General features: G+C 41.4%; 1 protein-coding gene across 1 annotated transcript in view; it reads left to right on the top strand.

The window, feature by feature from the left end:
* Window positions 1–3,277: 3,277 nt before the first annotated feature.
* LOC307271279 (Na(+)/H(+) exchange regulatory cofactor NHE-RF3-like) overlaps window positions 3,278–21,203 on the top strand; it is a gene marked incomplete at both ends in the record, with an annotated part of 47,973 nt that continues 30,047 nt past the window's right edge. Inside the window, 4 exons of the mRNA XM_080053688.1 lie at window positions 3,278–3,921; window positions 4,654–4,715; window positions 4,835–5,046; window positions 20,699–20,770. Coding sequence (XP_079909814.1) covers window positions 3,278–3,921; window positions 4,654–4,715; window positions 4,835–5,046; window positions 20,699–20,770 — 990 coding nt within the window. The remainder of the gene's footprint in view (window positions 3,922–4,653; window positions 4,716–4,834; window positions 5,047–20,698; window positions 20,771–21,203) is intronic.

Genomic DNA, 21,203 nt, shown 5'->3' with positions numbered 1-21,203 from the left:
TAGGATGAACCAATTTAAAAATGTTTTGCACATTTATACTACATAGGATCTCAGAATTCAATACACCTTCATATTCCCACCGGTGAAGTAGGCCTTTAAGTATTAGTTAATAGTTTATATATGTTATTGGGACGTTATTCTAAAGTTGCAACTATTCCTCATTTACAAACAATTAATAAATGAGGAATAGTTGCAACTTTAGAATAACGTCCCGATAACACATATAAACTATTAACTGATACTTAATAAGTCATTAGTAAGTAATTCACTACTAGCTTGAAAATTATCTATCGGCTATCTATAAAGCACAGTTATAAATCCTTAACAAACGGTTAACTGTCATTTAACAAGTCATTTATAACCAATTAACTAAAAGTTTATTAATGGTCTATTAACTGTCTGTAAGGCATTGTTATAAATCCTTAACAAACTGCTAACAAACACTTAACACATCATTAATAAATCATTAATTAAGAGTTTACAAATGATCTATTAACGAGTTACAACGGATAGTTATTATAAAGTATTACCATATATATAAAATTTTTAAAAAATATATAAAATACACTTTAAAAAATTCAATATAATACAATACAATAAAATAATCAGTTAATCAATAGGGTATGACAAGAAGGGCTACTAGCAGGAGTCAACTATGATTTGTTGCAGATTTTGTTTGAACCTGATGCTGATAATTCAGACAAAACACTGTCAACATTTTTCATTGGAATTATTCTCTACTAAACAGGAAGTCCCTATCAAAATTGTTCACAGTGTGTTGTGTTGATTGCCATGCAGTGATGACATCCCTCTTGATAACACTGAAGTAGATTAAAGCTGGACTATGAGCTCAGATTCTAGGGATTCTTTATCGGGTAAGATAACTGGTGACTTTCAACAGCAATATCTGTGCAACAACAAGTGTTCGTCTTAACATAACTGTGTTTGAACTACTACAGGGTTCAACATAACTTTTTTTTCCTACTAGCCCGCCGGGCCAGTGGATCCGAGTTTTACTGGCCCCTTGCATATTTTCACTGGCCCTGCACACACTTTTTTTCTTCTTCATAATTTAGTGTCAATAATTATAATACCTGTATTAGAAAAATAAAGAAAAATATCCAAATCTAATGGTTATTTTTCTTTTAGTTAATTATATGAAATATTGATATTGCTCATACACATAATATAAAACCAGGCAAACATATTGAATTTGAAGCCTACAACTGAAAGTATGTTGAAGGGGTCGGCCAGTATTTTAAAGTCCAATAGTTTGATGATGTTTTTATTCTTGAATTTGGGCAGTTTAATGAATAGTTCACCTGCAGAAGTCATGTTCAAACATAAAAAAAATAAATAAGAGATGAAGGTCTGATCATTCTTTGTGGTGTGGTTTCTCTATATGCATTAGGGATGTGAATGTGTCGACCAAATGACCGGTTTTCCACTTGCGCTCAAGTTGACTTTAAAAATAGAATAGAATCCGAAAATTAGGGGGTTACGCCGGTTTTTTTAATAGGAGATTTCACCGTGTATGCGAGTTCACGTCTGGTCGTGAGCGCGCTGCAGGAGCGTCACTTCAGCATGAAGTGTCAGCTTCATATAAGAGTCCGGTGTGGGACCATTTTTTCAAACTATTGATAAAAAACAATGCAGTGCAAAATATGCAGCAAAAGTTAAACGCTCGTCTGAGACTATGACGTTAAATCACCTTAGAAACACACAATGCCTCCCTAGCATAGCAGCGTTTCACCGTGAGATCTCGCCAGTAGGGTTGCCACCTTTCAGAAATGAAAATAAGGGACGCCCACCACGGGCCTGACTCCTGTGGGACGGGGCGCCCGCAGCAGTGGTATGTTTTATTTTGTGCTGGTGTTTTTAGTAAAGGGTTGATCAAGAAATCAATTAGTCATACTTAAAGCTTGAAATGCTTTATTACCAATTAACATTCTCTTATAATGTTATAAGGGCAGTTGTCTCCGTCTTGGAGCAGCTGGGTCCACCCAGCTGCTCCAAGACGGAGACAACTGCCCTTACGCAGTCCCATGCAGCCCTTCTAAGTGGCCGGTGTGCGCACTATTGAATCAGCTCTCCTACTCAGTTGCACACCATAAGCTGCTCATTTTTAAGTGATTAATATCTTTATTTCGGTCTTATTTGCAATGCATTTGTATTATCTTCTAATAATTGTCCAACAAAGTCATCGGCTACCCGGCACAGCCTGCACTGCGAGTCCAAGCTGTTTTCAAATTAGCGTACACGAGCTGAGAGCTGGCGTGGGATTTGACGCTCACATCCATATTGATAAATGCCGAGATTTGCGTGGAAATGTACGTACACCCATTTTTCTGGTCTACGCAAGATTGATAAATGAGGGCCAATGTCCTGAGCAAAAGTCAAATTGGATTTATACCAAATCACCGCACATCAGATCATATTTACACCCTACACACCCTAGTAGACAAATATGTCAACCAAAACAAAACCAAAATATTTGCTTGCTGGCACATTGGATTACTTTATAAACTTCTTCAAAGCGGTGTAGGGGGTAAAGCATATGACATTATAAAATAAATGTACACAAACAACATGTGCGGCATCAAGATTGGACACAAGAGAACAGATTTTATCTCTCAGGAGCGGGGAGTGAGACAAGGCTGCTGTCTATCACCTGCACTGTTCAACATTTACATCAATGAGCTGGCTTCCATTCTGGAGCAGTCCACAGTGCCTGGTCTCACTCTCCACAACACCGAGATCAAATTCCTGCTTTACGCAGATGATTTAATCCTGTTGAGTCCCACAAAAGAAGGACTTCAACAGAGTCTAGACCTACTAGACCGTTACTGTCAGACCTGGGCCCTGGCAGTTAACATTAAGAAAACAAAAACAATGATATTCCAGAAAAGATCCAGATGTCTGGGAAACACAATGCACTTCACAATAGGAACACATACAATAGAAAACTGTTTAGAATATAACTATTTAGGCCTGAAAATAAGTTCCACTGAAAGTTTCAACCCAGCAGTCAATGAACTGAGAGAGAAAGCACGCAGGGCTTTTTATGCAATCAAAAGACAAATTTACATTCAGATTCCAATTCTAATTTGGCTCAAACTACTCCAAGCTATTATTGAACCCATCCTGCTCTATGGAAGTGAAGTGTGGGGCCCACAAACAAACCAACTTTTTGACCAATGGGAAAAACATCCAATTGAAATTGCAAACACCGAATTCTGTAAAAGAATTCTGCAGGTACACAGGACAACTACCAACAATGCCTGCAGAGTCTGCATACCGGATGGAGGTGGAGCAGCTCACAACGTGGTGCAGGTCCCACAACCTCGTTCTCAACGTGGAGAAAACAAAGGAGATGGTGATCGACTTCAGGAGGGCTGGCAAACAACACCACACACCGCTGAGCGTGGCTGGGGCAGCTGTGGAGAGGGTCAGCAGCGTCAAGTTTCTTGGAGTCCACCTGGCCGACGACCTGACTTCCAACACCAACACCACAGCAGTCATCAAAAAAGCCCAGCAGCGGCTCCACTCTCTCCGGAGACTCAGGAAAGCTGGTCTCCCCCCTCCTCATCTCACCACCTTCTACAGGGGCACCATAGAGAGCATCCTCACCTACAGCTTCACTTCCTGGTTCGGGAGCAGCAAGGCCTATGAACAGCTACAGCTCAACAGGATAGTGAAGACGGCCAGCAGGATCATTGGTGTCCCTCTCCCTCTGCTGATGGTGGCCTACCAGCAACGCTGCACTCGCAGAGCCACCGCCATCATAAAGGACATTCACCACCCCTCACACAGCCTGTTCTCCCTCCTGCCATCAGGGGGGAGATACAGGAGCATTCCCTGCAGATCCAGCAGGATGCTGAGCAGCTTTTTTCCACAGGCTGTAAGGCTCCTGAATGGACTGTGCCCCCTCCCCCTCACACACACACATACACCCCCCCACCACCATTAACTTGGGTACTACAGACTGACAGCCAGGAAACTGTCAAGGACACTCCTGAACATTCATTCAGCACTTTATTCAGACTGATGTCTGTTTTTATTGATATGTCTGTGTTTGCTTGTTGTTTTATATGAGAGTCTGATCATTTTTAATTATTATTTTTTTTAAACACTGTATGAACTAGTGAGAAACGGCATTTCGTTTCATTTTCTGTATGGAAGTACAGTCTGTTGAAATGACAATAAAATGAATCTTGAATCTTGAATCTTGCCACAACATTAGGACATAATAATACACCAGGTCTCATTTCATTTTGTTTTGTTGTAATCATCTGTATGTTATGTTGTTATGTTGAATATTTTTACTTGTAGTATTATAATTTGTTGATGTGCTTTGGCAATATTGTACAATACCATAACTTTCATGCCAATAAAGCCAATTTGAATTGAATTGAGAGAGAGAGAGAGAGAGAGAGAGAGAGAGAGAGAGAGAGAGAGAGAGAGAGAGAGAGAGAGAGAGAGAGAGAGAGAGAGAGAAATTAGATATCTGTGTATGGCAATTTTTACAAACTGGTGTCTCTCCAGAAATGATCACTTCTGGCTCACTAGAATGTGAGGTGGTGTGTTTATCTGCACAGTCCCTGCTGAACCGCACTGTTTCACTGAATTTGTCCATTTCTTTTATTACATCAGTTTCACCTTCAATCCAAAGGAAGGGATTGATAATCCAGCTCTGGTGATCTCTGATGATCCTGGTGAGATTTGATAGAAATGCCTTGTACAGTACATTCTCTTTGAAACCCCCCTTTGCTACATCCTGCACCAGGGCCCACCCACTCCAGTGTTGATGATCTTTACTTACCCCTGTGTGCAGAGCCTGATCCCAGCCAGGTTCCCAGACTATGCCAGCTGCAGCGTGAGGAGGGCCAGAGCTTTGGTTTCTACCTGTGGATGGGCCAGAGCAGCGGGGGCTTTGAGATCAGAGATGTTGAGCCGTGGAGTCCTGCAGATTACAGCGGCCTCAGACACGGAGACCGAGTGCTAGAGGTCAACGAGGAATATGTGGGAAACATGGACTTCTACAGGGTAAGTGTTTAAGATTTAGTAGATAACCGGACCATCTATCTGTGGCCTATTTCAGGAAGCAAGGTTAAAAACTCTTATTTCAACCCTCCACTCTGAGATGAGCAACTCTGCGTTATTGGTTTCAGAATAGCGGATCAGCGTCAACTCTGACCCCGGAATTCCACTGGCTGCGTGTGCGCTGTCCAACGGTTTTGCTCGTTGCACCCACGTCCGCCCACGTTAACAAAGGGAATGTAAACAAAGCGACTTTGTTTGGATTCACATCCGGGTCGCTGCTCGTGCGGTCGACCGGTCAGCTCGTAGAGCAGCTTTCGTTGTGTTTTGTCTCTTACCTTAGGCTACTTTACGCATTGTGTAAAGAAATACTGGACGCATTGTGTCCATGTATGGTGTGTACTTGCATCGCTGTTTGTTTGTTTTGAATCGCTACCTGGCCGAGGATAAGCCCATTCGGAGCAGCCTCCATTGTTACCTGTGTTTACCTGGCGAACCTGAAGCAACAAGCTTTTTTCTCGCCCTCCCCGAACTAACTGTTTTCCAGCATGGATATCCGCGCACTCATATGGACTCTTCTTCAAATGTGGATTATCTGTGAGTCCGTTTCTGCAAATCGGAACAATATTCCCGACGGCAAAATCACCTACAGCTCGGACTCTCATCTCATCTCACCTGCACCACGGATACTTTTTCCGAAGAAATAATCCGCAAGAATTCATCCAGCACACACAACCACGCTCACAATAAAAAAAGGTAACTAGAAGGGGCAAGAAAAAGGGAGGAATTAAAGCTAGGCTTAAATGGGAGAAATGTAAACAACGGCCGCTTCCGTCTATCATCTTGGCCAATGTGCGCTCCCTCCGCAACAAATTGGATGAGTTACAAGCATAGATAGTAAATAATATGGATGTAGCATCCGGGCTGACCTCAGTTATTCACACGGCATCCAATAATCCTGGTTTGTGCGCGTTGCCACCTTGTGAGATTTTTACTCCGCCTCACTCCTTGCCGAAAAGGGGAATCGACGTCACGTCGGGGGAAGGGAGATAGCTGACATATACCTCCGAGGCAAAGTGAGGGGACAACGGGCGGAGAGCTGTCACTCAAGAGATCGCGCCAATACATTTTAACCTCCGAAAGAATAAAAACTAGCGTGGGCCAAAAAAATTCACCCCCCTCAGTGTTGTCATGGAGATATGACCTAAACATACAGACTAAAATGGTTTTGTGGCCCAGGCTGTAAATATGTTTAATAAGACTTTGAAAACGGCTAACAAGTGAGTCAAAGAAAAACTGCTCGTCTTGGCGCCACCCCCAGTGGCACTTTCTGGTTACTACAGTTGTAGGTCACTTCCTTATTGGATGCCGGTAAAAATCGCTGAGGTTGGGGCTTGGTTACAAGCCAACGTTAACCACATGCATGAATATAGAAGTGCCTCTATACTTGCTTTCACCGAAACGTGGTTAAATAAGAACGATGAAGAAAGCACGACGCATATTGATGGCTTCGCACCCCCTCTCAGACTCGACCGGGACAGTGAGCGCACCGGTAAACAACATGGTGGCGGCGTGTGTCTCTATGTAAACACCTGCTGGTGCTCCACAGTCGTAGTGAGAGAGAAACTGTGCACCCCTGACATTGAGCTCCTGGCTGTCTCCCTACGACCCTTTTACCTTCCCAGAGAGTTTCCTCAACTTTTTATCATCCTGGCTTACATCCACCCCAGAGCAAACGCAGCTACTGCCACTTAGCACATCACAAGCTCATTAAACAGTCTAGAACACTTCTCACCAGACTCCCCAAAATTCATCCTGGGTGATTTTACCCACTGCTCTCCTGATAAATCACTCTAAGGCTTCCAACCAGTGGCGTTTTCTCCCGGAGGCCAAGGGAAGCCAGGCTTCCCTGTTTTTTAGGCTGTAGTTGTCATCCAATAAAAATAAAAAATATTAACAGTTTCGGTAATTCTTTGGTGCTGTGTTGCTGTTATTTCTTCCCCATTTTTCTCCTCTCATTGAGCATTTCACAATGCGCGAAACAGCGCCCCTTTACAGTTAACACGATACTGCACACTGTGTATGTCCGCGAGGAAGCCAGCCCGAGCTGGCATCCCTTAGTGAAAAAAAGAAAGAAGGATTGACCAATCAGGTGAGGCTATTGTCTTGACACTACCCTCCTGTGATTGGTCAGGGGGGTGTCATGAGGGTGCCAAGGGAAGCCTCTCGGCCCTTGGCTTCACACCAATCAAATGAAAGCATCATCACGTCACTGAAATTTAACAATAACAATAGCGGGAGATTAGCATGTTTGCATTGTTATCATATTAGCAAGAACAGTTATGGAGGGTGGAGATTTTGAGTATTTAGTAAAACATTATTTTACCAAACTGCCAATTGAGGAGCCATTAAAAATCAAATCTGATGGCAGGCCAATGCGTGTGGAGAGAAAGAAAGTTTATCGCACTTTCAGTGAGGAGAACTATGTCCGCACCGAGTGGCTAGCTGGTTGCGGCAATCTTCAGCTAATGGCCTTCCTCTACAAATAGTGAGTAAAATACACACCTTCTCCCGGCGCGGGTTAACTGTTCCCTTAACTGTCTGAGTAGCTGTGTGTTATGTTTTGTGCTATTTTATTGCTGAATGTGTCTTGATTGCCTGGATTAACCCTCTGAACCCTAGGGCTATTTTGGCCGTTTTGCATACTTTTGATCAATCCTTACTAAACTACAGTAAGAAATGTTTATCATGCCAAAGTTTGGTATCTTTTTGTTCAAAACACCCTAACCTATATGACCTGATAGTTATTTCTTTCATTTTGACATGATAAATGATCATATTGGACCAAAAACAACATGATAAATGTAAAAACGGATTAAAAAATATATTATTGCTACCATGGGTAACTCAAAAATTCATATTGAATTTTTTTGAAAGCTGAAAATAAATACATGGAATGTTTTTATTAGTGGTGGGCCGTTATCGGCGTTAACGTGCTGCGATAACGCAAGACTCTTATCGGCGATAAAAAAAATATCGCCGTTAATCTCTTATTCCACCTCCTGTTCGGCTCAGGGGAGATAATAATAGCCGGGGGCCGTTGTTGACACTTGAGGAGCCTTTATTCTCTCACACACCCGCCGCTCTCTCTCTCCATCACTTGCCCACGACACAATCGGGTATTGGAACGCAGGGTGGGTGTGTGTGGCCACCGGTCGCCACGTGACTATAAGTTTCCAAGTTTTAAACACTTCTATCTCTTCAACATCACCGTACCCGAATCCTAAATATCCCCTTAGCAGACGCTATATTTCATCGGGGGGAAAACTTTGTTTTGCGCCACAGTTCGGCCGTAATGCTGCTGCACACACACACACACACAGACACAGACACAGGCGCACACACACACGCTGCATGTCAGAGAGGGGCGCTACCAAAAAGACGAGAGGAGCGGTTGGAGCAGTTGGAGCGTTTAGAGACACATGCGTGCACATTTATTTACATAAAATCGCAATCGCAGTCATTTGTGCAGTTATGTAAAATGTTTCACTAAGGAAAATTACAGAAAAAGTAACGCACAGTGACTTTGATGAGTAACTTTAATCTGATTACTGGTTTGGAGATAGTAACGCGTTAGATTACTCGTTACTGAAAAAAGAGGTCCGATGCCGGTAACGCGTTACTAAGTAACATCTTGTTGAACATTATTTATTTTCATCACCAATTATAGTAGAACAGCTTCCTCAAGCAGATGAGCCCCTGGTCTGATGCGCCACCTGGCTTGAGAAACACGTTCTCAAAGACTTACTTTGAGTCATTATTTAGGAGCACACACATGTTATGAATGAATTCAAATGAGCCATTTTAATCTAGATTAATCTAGATTAATTCCAAAATTAATCTAGATTAATCTAGATTAAAAAAATTAATCTATGCCCACCTCTAGTTTTTATGGTAATTTAAAAGTTTGATTGAGGTGGCATCAACCTTCATACAAATTTTATGAACAAATAACAGGTGAATACATAGGCGTTTTCCCCAAATTCCTCAAAGTTCTGTCAATCATAACACAGAGGGCACATACAAAAATGTTAAGCTTGCTGTGTTTGGTATATTTTGTTTCAGTAAAACTTCACCTACATTACCTGACAGTTTTTTTTTCAATTTGACATAATATTTGAACATTATGGACCCAAACCACAAAAAAAAAACAAAAAAAAAAAATTCTTTTTCATATATGCCTTTTTATTTAAAAAAAAGCTAGGCCTAGGTAGACCTATATAATAACACATACAGTATATGGATACATATATGACATGTATGTGTAAAGAACAGATTATTAGGCTACTGTGTCTGTAGGCTACACGCTATGAAGGCTGGCTGCTGTGTGTGTACTCAGTGCTTCAGTCAGACAACAATGGCTTTATGTAGCCTACATAGTCATACTTTGACTCTGAGGATGAACTGTCCTCCTCCTTCATGTCAAAGAACAAGCTGATAGCTTGACTTACGTTCAAAGTTTTCTTCAATATGACTAAAACATTCTCAGTAGTCTATCTTCAAACCTCTCAGTACCTCTCAATCTTCCTCTCGAGTCTGTCAATTTTGTTAGCTAGCAGCCTCGTCTCTCTCTCGACTCTCCCACAGCTCCCGTCCCCTGTCACTCTTCTTCTCCGTCTCTTTTGGTGTAGCTTCGTATCACTCCGCCAACCCCTGCCCCTCCTCCTCCCCTCCCTGGTAAATGCAGCCTGTTGAGTAGGAACTAGTTTCCGGCATCATTTTCTGATCGTAAAATGACAAAATAATGGCCGCGACCATCGAATTATCATACTTTTGAGCCCGCGAAAATAAAATAGATATCTATCAACTTCAAACCAATATATCTCTGGTTATACTGGGTCAATTTAAATGAAACAAAGACTGGCATATAGCAGTTGTCCCCGCTTTAGTTTCTATGCTGCGTCGGATCGAAGGTGATCACGTGATCAGCACGTCAAGTAACGCAATAGAACGCAGTACTGCGGGCTCCGGGTTCAGTTGCATTGGTATCCACTGAAGTTGTTCTGGGTTGTTTTAAGTAGTGTTGTATAATGAACATTTGGCCTAGTTCTTAAACGAAAAGGATGTATAGAAAGTATGTGTGTATGTCAAGCACATACAACTGATTGTGTGAGTCGTGTCTCACGTGAACGTGAAACTTAAGATAGCCTAAAACGTCCCCTAATTATATTGTGAATGAATTCGAATCTGTATTGGGCTAGTTGTGCATTCCGGTCGGGGTGGGGGGTGCATTTATAATAAAATGTATAATATAATAAAACGATTAGGAGGTGTGTGAGTGAGAGAGTGAGAGAGAGAGAGAGAGAGAGAGAGCGAACGAACGGTGTCGGACAGATTACAGGCGTGTGTAAATCCTGGTAAAGTGACCAGGCGCTGTAATAGCTCTTGTAGTTACATTAAATACAAGCTGTGACCTTTCTGTCCCCCACCTTCCAATACACATGTAGATTAAAGGTGTTGTCTCACTTGGCTTCCTCAATAAAAATCCCCACGCCACGCCACTGCTTCCAACAGTATGTAACATGCACCACTCGCCGTGGGAGGACATTGGATAAATGCTATGGCTCTGTACCAGATGCTTTCAGGTCCATAGCCCTCCACCCTCTTGGCACTGCCGACCACGACACCATCCTGCTTGCTCCAGTTTACACACGTGTCATAAGGAGGGAAAATAAGGTTATTAAAAACATCAAGCAGTGGACTAGCGACAGCATCCAAGCGCGGCAAGGATGCTTCGAATCCACAGACTGGAATAACCTCCTCACCCCTTCAAAAGACATGGAGGAGCAAGTGGACACTGTCTCATCTTACATCAACTTCTGTGTGGACAACCTCATCCCCTCTAAAACGGTCACCATCTTCCCAAACAATAAGCCCTGGATTACAAAAGAACTGAAGGAAATTCTCAACAAGAAAAAAAGGATTTTCTTCACTGGCTCAGAGTCCGAAAAGAAGGAGGTCAACAGGGAAGTTAAGTGTGCCAGTAAAACTGCTAAGCTGAAGTACAAGAACAAGGTAGAGGAAAAATTCACCCAGGGGAACCTCCACTCAGCCTGGCAGGGCCTCAAAACCATGGCTGCTGTTAACACCGTTGCTACCAACCACATCTACATCAAATCTACATCTCTCCCTAGCAACCTCAATTCCTTTTTCACCAGGTTTGAGACTGACAACTCCACCCAACTGGCAGATACATTAACAACACTGAAACCTGGTGACTCCACGCTCACCTTTAAAACAGAGGAGGTGGTGAGAGCCCTCAGGAGGACCAGGGAGAACAGCTCTCCTGGCCCAGACAACATCAGTGGCCGCGTCCTGAGGTTCTGTGCTGAGCAGCTGGGGGGAGTGTTCCAAACCCTGTTTCAGAGATCCATGGACACCAGCACAGTCCCCCAGCTGTGGAAACACTCTACAGTCATCCCCATCCCAAAGAAAAGCACCATCAACACTCTGAACGACCTCAGGCCTGTGGCCCTCACATCCCTGGTGATGAAGGCCTTGGAGAGTGTCGTTAAAAAACACATCCTCACTGTAACCGACGCCCTGATGGACTCACTACAGTATGCTTACCGCGCAGGCAGAGGTGTGGACGACGCAAAAGCATTCATCATTGACACTGTACACAAACATCTAGAGCGGCCCAACACATCAGCCAGACTCTTGTTTGTAGACTTCTCCTCTGCATTCAATACACTACAGCCCCACATCCTGGCGAACAAACTCACTTCCTACTTCCATCTAGACGACCAGCTCAACCGGTGGATACTGGACTTTCTAACCGACAGGTCACAGAGAGTCCGGGTCAACAACACCTTCTCCGACCTCCGACACACCTCGACGGGCTCCCCTCAGGGCTGTGTGCTCTCACCTTTGCTCTTCATCCTCTATACAGATGACTGCAGATCCACACAGCCTCAGTGTGAAGTGAAGTACGTAGACGACACAGTTCAGCTGTCCCTGCTCTCAGGTCCTTCACAGCAGCATGGATCAGCTCTCCAGGAGTTTGTGGAGTGGTGCGACAGCTCATGCCTTGAGATGAACGTGAGTAAGACCAAAGAGATGGTGGTGACCTTTTCTAAGATGCAGAGAGAGCTGGCCGCAGCATCCATCATCTCAATCCACGGGAAGCCGGTGGAGCTGGTGGAGGAGTATAAATACCTGGGCACCATCTTCGACAGCCAGTTGAAATTCTCCTCCAACACTAAAGACAGGGCTGTACAGTGCGACAGTTTTGATCGCATTTGCTACTGAAATTGATCACGTGCGATCATGAATACAAGTCCATTCGCACTAGTGCGACAGGCTGCTAATGAGGAGAGGCTGTCCTTGAAACACAGAAGAGCGCTGCAAAACACTGCTTAGAGGGCTCTACATTAACACTCTCCAAATGGGGGTAAATGTAGACTTAGGCGAGTAAGTTAATGAGTCCACCTCCACTTTGGCTGGTGAAAGATATGTGTCCTTGGGATCTGTGCTCGTATAAAAACTTCACCAAAGGTAATAACCGGAAGGAGACGGCACATTACCGCAGTTAAGTTAGCGCGTGTGCAAACAGAACATTTCCTGTGCGCCTTCACGTTAAAAGCCTGTTACTAGCCAAACATGAGTTGACTTTTATTTTGAAGCCGGTATGAACAGGAAATTAGCGCTTCACAGCCCTGCAGTGCTCTAGCTAGAAAGGCAACTCATTCAGCTGCAGAGAAAAGTCAACAGTAGTCTAAAAACAAAGTTTGAAATAAGCCACTGAAGAACAACTCCCAACACATTCACAGCAACCTATTTAATTTATCCTAAATTGTACCAATATGTATACTTTTTTATTTAATAGGCTATGTTTAATGTTTTAAAGTTTGGTTTTAATTAACAGAAGGACATTTTCAAAAATATATATTATTATTAATATAATAATTATATGTAGGCATAGATACAAAAAATATATAGATATAGATATTATTTTTATATTTTTATGGGGAGAAATAATTCTGAATCACCAAAAAATTGCAATTGGCAGGTTAGATTATTTTGTCTAAATTGCAATCAGTGCACCCCTATTCATTTTTCTACAATTATTACTGCACACACTAGGATATAATATTAATTGATAATCTCAAATGAGACCAAGATGACAGACTCAAAGGTAATTACAGTGAAATGCAAGGGCAGGGCTGCCAAGTTTCACCAAAAGTGTGGAGTGAGATTTTTTGGCCGAGGGACCCAAAACCGTGTCCTCTCTCCCACCCAATCATTTTTGCTAGTGTCCTGCAAGTTTATATTGTTCATAATAAATCATAAATAAAGACAATTGGAAAATGTGATAAAACATCAAAAATCTTATTAAAATACACTAATTCATGAATTGCAAAGTAGTAGGACAGGTTTTAATTAACCATTGGGTGTGGACACATTGTAAGTGGGGGGGTCTCGTGGTCCCCCCCCCCCCAGAAAATTTTGAGCTAAGGCGAGACACGGCAGGCAAAAACATCGTTTTTTTAAGCACTAGTCAATTTTGAGATTTTTGTCTATTTATCTTCCATGACATGTCTTCTTTCATGATAGTATAAATAAAAGGTCCAAAATATACGTTTTAGGTGTTTAATTTACCATACCATGTCTGCTTGCGTCTGTATTTCTCTCCTAAGTTTGCCAAAAGTGGGCATTCTAACATAACATACAGCACCGCGACCGCTGTATGAAATATATCAACCCTGGTACCATTGGAAAGCTACATCTCTCAACTACTATGTTATTGGATCCAAATATGGTCATTTCCTTTGTATCAGTAACTAATCGTGAAATTGTGAGGAGGGATTTAAAGCTGGGAATGCAATCCCATTGGCTGATGAACATTTCTGGCGATGTGATTCGCTGAACGGCATCACGTGACATGCTTCAGGCTAACAGTGGCTAATTTAATTTTCACAAAATAAAATGGGAAAAACATCGAAAATCGGCTATGTCAAGAAAAACCAAAGACTTCATCAACTGGCAAAGGCAAGGACACAATCGCCCTTCGGAGAAATTACGTGTAAAAGATGTATAAATGACGATGATCACGTCGGAGAGTTACAAACTGCCAGCGCATCAGAGCGCAAGATACGAGAGATGGGGAGAGAGCCTGTGCCGGTGTTGTGCCGAATTCCCACTCCCCCGCAGGATCCCACTCCCCTATGCCTTCCTAGCGTATTGCTAATTGTAGTTTGACGAACCGAGGCGATTTTTACAAGCCAAGTTCCTTCGTCTTAGGCTTTGAGGAAACTGTTCGTAGGCTATTTAATTCATGTTTCATCAAAATATAAGTTATGTTGTGCTGCACTTGAGAGTCTATACGATTTGTGCCCTCTGTCCCCCGCACTTTCTACAACCACTTAATTGATTTGTTATATGTCGTAACACATTTTTCCGAGCTGTCCTTAAACGCACCATGAGAAGCCTGGTGCGTTTAAGCCTCCTAGAGGGGAGTGGGAATTCCGCACAACACCGGCTACGGAGCAGGATGACCAGCCAGCCACACAACAGTGGCTAATAATCCACACATCTCGTATCAATGAGCTTCTGGATGGGTTGATCTGTCCAAATTGTATGGAATCTGCGCTTCATATAAGTATAGATCCTCACAATCAGGGGTTTTGTTCCAGTTTGTTGCTGGAATGTGACAAATGTGCCCGGGATGAAAAGGGATATAGAAAAAGTGTATTCTCATCCTCGCGGATACAAGACTCTACCAGGAGAGATGTGGCCTTTGACATTAACACAAGAATGGTCCTTTTAGCTCATGAATTAGGACTTGGATATGCTGCCCTAAAGAAGATGTCTAAAGTATTAGGAATCCCGGGTCTCCATTTGAAAACCTATCAGAGACACGACAGGAGAGTAAAAGGTAAGGTTAAACGGCAGTTGGCCTACTAGTTCATAAAATGAATAATTTTTAAATCTGATTTCCATGAGGCTATTTAGTCAGAAAGTAACAGCTCATTAAGTTATAGGCCTACACAAAAGCACCAGGAAACATTCCTACTACATATGAAATAATGAGACATTAAGCAGTGTGGCAAATTTCCTTCATGATATTCAGGAGCTGTCATTTGAAGTGTAACGTTGAAATAGGCTATTCTCAGATAGGCAACATTTTTTCTTTGGCAACATGTGAGTCCCTAGTCTCTCTCTCCGTCCCTCTGTGAAGCCCAATGTGATGTTCATAGCTGTTTGAATGTTTGTCAGAAATGTTTAATATCAGGGTCCCTTTACATGCTGTGTGCTTGGAATATATCCAAAAGACTTTCCACATACATCAAAAAAGACTAGATTGCTAGACTTTGGACTTGTTCAAGCCAGGAGAGCTATTGCACTCTGTTGGAAGAATATAGACACTGTGAATGCAGATGTTATTTATACAATTGTGTTGTGTGTCTTAGTGGCAGAGATAGAGCGAGGTCTGGAGTCTTTGGATAGGAGCAGGGAGCAGATCAGGAAGGCTTATGCTGAGATCGATACCGATGTAGCAGAGTTGCTGAGGAAGGATGCAGATGCTGTCATCAATATCAGTGTGTCTTTTGATGGTACATGGCAGAAAAGGGGCTTTACCTCTAACTATGGAATTGGTGTGTGCATTGACATCATCACAGGGCTAGTGATAGACTTTGAAGTTGTGTCATCATATTGTCATGCGTGCATGTTGAAGGAAAGTGAGAGACGAGAGGATAAAATTACAGAGCAGGAGTACATTGTCTGGAAAATATCCCATGCGATTGCGCAAAGAATTTCAACGGCTCAAGTAAAGCGATGGAACAGGAGGCAGCAAAGCGGATGTGGGCTAGATCTATCCAACGCCACAACCTGCGCTACACAGAGATGCTGTCTGATGGGGACAGCACAGCTTACAGAGCAATAGTTGCATTGAACCCGTATCCGAATCATGAAATAAATAAACTGGAATGTATTAATCATGCACACAAGCGCATGGGAACAGCACTTCGTAAACTAAGTGCTGAGGGAAAATTGGGTGGGAAAGGAGTGGGGAAACTCACTGCCTTAAAATGCAAAAGTTTACAAAATTATTACAGGGGGGCAGTGCTCAATAATCAGGGCTCACTTGAGCAGATGAAAACGGCCATATGGGCTGGTCTCCTCCACTCCATGTCTACAGATCAAACTCCATTACACACACGCTGCAAACCAACCTGGTGCTGGTACAGGAGAGCGGAGGAGAATGGGAAAATTCCAGACACCCATAAAAATCATTTGGGTACTTTCCTGACACGGGAGGTAGGACAGAAGCTCATCCCTGTTTATCATAGAATGTCGAGTGACAGTCTGCTGCAAAGGATGCAGCATGGAGGCACACAAAATGCGAATGAGTGTCTCAACTCAGTAATTTGGTCACGATGCCCCAAAACCGTGTTTGTAGGTAAAAGTAGGGTTGAGGCTGCAGCCAGTATGGCAATTGCTACTTTTAATGAGGGAGCCACATCAATGTTAGCTGTGATGGAGAGGCTCTGGCTTGACAGCACAGCCATCACAGTCAATGCAATAAGAGATGAGGATGTGATGCGCATTTCAAAAGCAAAGGTTGTTGCAAATGCATGTGCCAAACGTAGGAGGAAGTCCTGTGATACAGCCAAAAAGGTCAAAAGGCACCAGCAAGAGGCAAAAGAACGTCCTACATATCAGGCAGGCATGGCAGATTAATTTGGGATCACTAAAAGATAAGACAATGTGACAAAAAGTTACAGCTCAATAGGCATCCACAGTCATTTGAAATCCCAGTGTACCCATCAGTTCCTTGAATGTCTTCTTGTGACCCCTGTGTGTGTTTTCTTTATATAATCCAGCAAATATGTATACTGTAGTTTAAATATGTTAAGCAGTGTAATAGGGCATTGAGGGGTGTAATTAAATTAGTTATTGTTGCTATAAACAGTGATTACTAATCAGTATGTATATGAATTCACACTTTTTATCTTTAACGGCCGTTTTCTCAAAATGAGCTTTTTTCAATACGCTGAAAAAGATATCTCAACTTCTATAGCACTTACATCAACTAAACTCTCTTAGCACTATTTTAAAGGTTTTTACACAAGGATTTGTTAATATGTTGTTCATTTTCTGATTTATGAGACATTTTATACTTAAAAACATGCCGAAAATGCATTTTTAAGACCTGTACATAGTATTTTTTGAATTATTAAATGAAAAAAGCCTGTATCTAAAATCTGTTGTGTAAAAACTTTGGAAACTACTTTGTTGTTAAAATGAAATAAATATTTTAACTCTGGCTTTATCCAACATCTTCATTTCTTTCTCGAAAAATGACCCAAATTTACGCATAATTGGTTAAATATTGCCAAATTTCCATATGTAATAAAATATTAAAGAAGAAAGTGTAATACAAAAAATAAATGTCTAAATGTCAGTAATCAACTGGCTAAGTTTCATGATCATATCTGTAAGTTAAAAAAAAATCCCTATTCACCTGGGGTGTCTCGCCTTAAACACTTAATTTCCTGCATTCTGGTGAATTTTTATGAAGCAATGTGTGCCTTTTCTGCATTCATTTTTATGTAAAGTAAAAGAGAACATTCACGGTTTCGCTGACACAAATGTTATTGAATAGCATTCAATTCATGTGTAGTGCTTTCAAATATCTCCTGTAGCCTATTGTTAAAGCATTTGGTTAAACTGTAATAAAGGTAATTATTCTATATCATGTCTACTATTGAGGGATGAGTGGCTGGTGGTATTTTACTAGCAGCATTAGGCTTTATTCAAAGAAAAAAAATAGGGAACAGTTCAACACCAATTCAAACTACTAGGCTAAAATAAAACATCTGGGTTACTTGGTCCCTCCTCTTAGGCTACCTTGATTTGTGTTATGAAAAGTGCTATAAATGTGCGATACATAGGCTACAGTTCATTACACAGAAGAATAAAAGCATTTTTATTGGCGGATGAGCCATTTGTTACTTTGCAAACCTAATTTTCAAACTAAATTACCAAAAAACAATATACAAAACGATCCAAAGATCTTCTGAATTTACTTGAGTGAAATTGAAGGGTTAATATGTTTGATGCACGCGCGCTCACCGGCCGGCGGGTACACGATTCTTATCAGCGGTAACATGGCAGGCTATCGACACACACCTCAGAAGAGAAGGTATAGGTAGGGGGCTCGCCTCCCGCTTCGAATGCACAGTGCACATCAAAGCATAACGTTAATGTGCGTTCAGAAAGAGGAAGTCACGGCACTCATGTCTGTTAGCTTTTCAAAATAAGATATTTTGGGGATTAATTTCTCCGCGTGAGAAATTTGAGGTGTGGCGTGTGAGAGTGTGAACCAGGGCCGGCGGTAGCCAGAGGCCAGGGTGGTCCGTGCCCACCCAAATGTGGGCAGTGCCCACCCAATCAAAAAAAAATTAAAATAAAATGTTTTCTTTTTTGGTGGAAGTCCAGACACACTATCGGACGGACCTGTTCATTCGCTGTCCAAGAAAATGTAAAATAAAATTCAGACAATTGATTAATACTAAAGAATATACCATTACCATGCATTGCTTCTAATTGTATTATTGGGTGGGCAGGATAGCCTGCCTCCAAGTTACCCACCCGCTTATAGTGGTCACTGGTCAGCAGAGCCGGCCCGAGGCATAAACGAAATGAGCGGTTGCTTAGGGTCCCGACTGCCAGAGGGGCCCCCCCAATTTTTTTTTTTTTTTAGTTTGTGTGTTTGTTATCAACATCATATTATATAAATGTAAATAACAATAAAAGGAATACAATGTTTTGGTAGATAGTTAAGCTTAATAATTGAATCAGTTCATCTGGGAGGTAATCCGAGGTTAACTGATCACGTCAAATTCAAGTCCATGGCATGCACAGTGTGTATTGAGTTTATTTAAAAATATTTGAACATGGGGCTGCCCTCTGTTGCCCATGCACTGTGTATAGTCTATAGCCTATTTCAGCCTCGTCTGTGGAAAAAAAGATAACTGGACAACAGAGTTCTTCTGCTTCGTTCCTCTCACTGCATTTAAATGAATTCTTTATATTACAGAAAAATATCTCCCGTAAAAGAAAAAGAGCACCAAGCCCAACCCAGAGGACCCTGCCTAATATTTTATTTCAAATGTATATTTCTATGGAAAATCCATGTGTCTTTCTTCAATAGCTTCTAATTCATCCGACCCAGAGTCTCCAAATTATTTGTTCACACAAAATTCCTCAGATTTAGCCTCTTAATTTTCCTCTCAAAGTGCACCAGATTCATGCATTTCACTTTAAAAAGGTAAAAAAAAATCTCCCGGGGGGGCATACCCCCGGATCCCCCTAGCAGGGTCGTGACCTCGGCTGGCTACTACTTTCACCCAGCTGGACATCGGAGGCAATAGTGGAAAGACTATACAGTATCTATATAGTGTGTATAGTATATAGCTCTGGACTACCACCATCCAGGTTGCCCAGTCCCAAAGCTTTCCCTTCAATCAGCTCAGGCTGCCTACAGCTAATACTGCGATTTAAAAAAATATATACATTATGTTGTATATAATGTATATTATATGTTACTCATAAACATTTGGGAAAAAAAATTTGGGAATCAAATCTCCCACACAGCAACACTCAAAGTTTATTTGCATATTGTGTTCTACACAATTCATAGTAAATGTGCCAAAAAGCAGACGCAGAGATCTTACAAGGGCAAAAAATTTGTCTCAAATTTAATTTAATTTAATTTAATTTAATTTAATTTAATTTAATTTAATTTAATTTAATTTAATTTAATTTAACAGAAACAAGATCAAATACTGAGATGTTAGATGTTTACCGTGAGTGAAATGTTCAGACTCATTGGTTCAACTCTTCACTCTTTAATAGGGTTATATTACAAAGGCAAATAGGGCTCTGACATATATGCCGGGTTAAAACAGTACACTCCACACACATAAACATGCAATGAATACACCATAAAATATATTGAGATCATGATATAAAACTTTTTATATATGTATACTTTTTGTCTGGTGCATGACGAGTACTTTTTTCTGTGTGGCTAAGTGATTACAGGGAGCACCTATGATTGCAGCATGCTAAGAAATAATTTTCTGAAAATTGCTAATGAAAGAACCACACATTTAATTTAAGAATACATTCATTAGTTTTGATAACTATAGGTGTGGTATGTTTTTTTGGGTGAGTCTTAAAATAAGGTACACACAAATGTAGGTAGTTACTGAGGTGAGGAGTGAATGAGGAACTAATGAAGAACGAATGGGGAACGAATGTATAGTTAATGAGTGACTGGGATTGAAGCACTAATGGTTAGTTACTGATGCACAGACTGGGAGTTGCTGTTTTAGTGAAATATTAGGTAATGGTAAGTTAATTATGAATGAATCAATTACTTGTGTTTTTAAATAGTTAGTAGTTAAGTAGTTTAGTTGTAACTCCTTAAATTATTAACTCATTCCTAAATGTTAAACATAACCGTATGATGCATTACATGTGGTTCTATAATGTACAGAAAATGCTTCACTAATGGTAAGTACATTTTTTGGTATGGACCTAAATATCAGAGGACCATTTGTGTCTCCCTGTAAATACCTGACAGGTGGTGAGGATGATTCAGTCATGCGGCTTACACCTGTTTCTCCTGGTGTTGAGAAGAGACCAGTATGAACAGGTACTGTATTAGGATTCAGATGACCTAATCTTAATGATTAATGATTCCATTTAGGTGTGCCAGTTAACCAGAATGCACATTTTCAGAGCACTGTGACTGGAATACCTCAATGGAGTGCAGCCATGATTACAGGAATACTTCACCAATACACAACCGGTGTTTTATCATTAGAGAATCGCTAGTATAATATAATGAATGAGGTTTGTCTTCCCTCAGTCTTCCCTTGGCCCAGCTGTCCTGATTTAAATTTTCCTTGAATTGACGTCAAAGGCTTCATTTGACGTCATTTGAAGAAAACTTGAAGGGCCAAGGACTAAAAACCACTAGTTCTGCACATTGTTATGCCCACTAAAAAGGAATGAGGGGGGCGGGAGCTCACGTCCAAAATGTAAACAGAATGTCCATCATGTTTCTTTACGACTAAGCGAGAGAC

The sequence above is a fragment of the Ammodytes marinus genome (genome assembly GCF_949987685.1).
Source record: "Ammodytes marinus genome assembly, chromosome: 3".
In the NCBI taxonomy this organism is placed as follows: Eukaryota; Metazoa; Chordata; class Actinopteri; order Uranoscopiformes; family Ammodytidae; genus Ammodytes; species Ammodytes marinus.
Note: the sequence above shows the minus strand (reverse complement) of the source record. Positions and strands in the feature narration are given on the sequence as shown.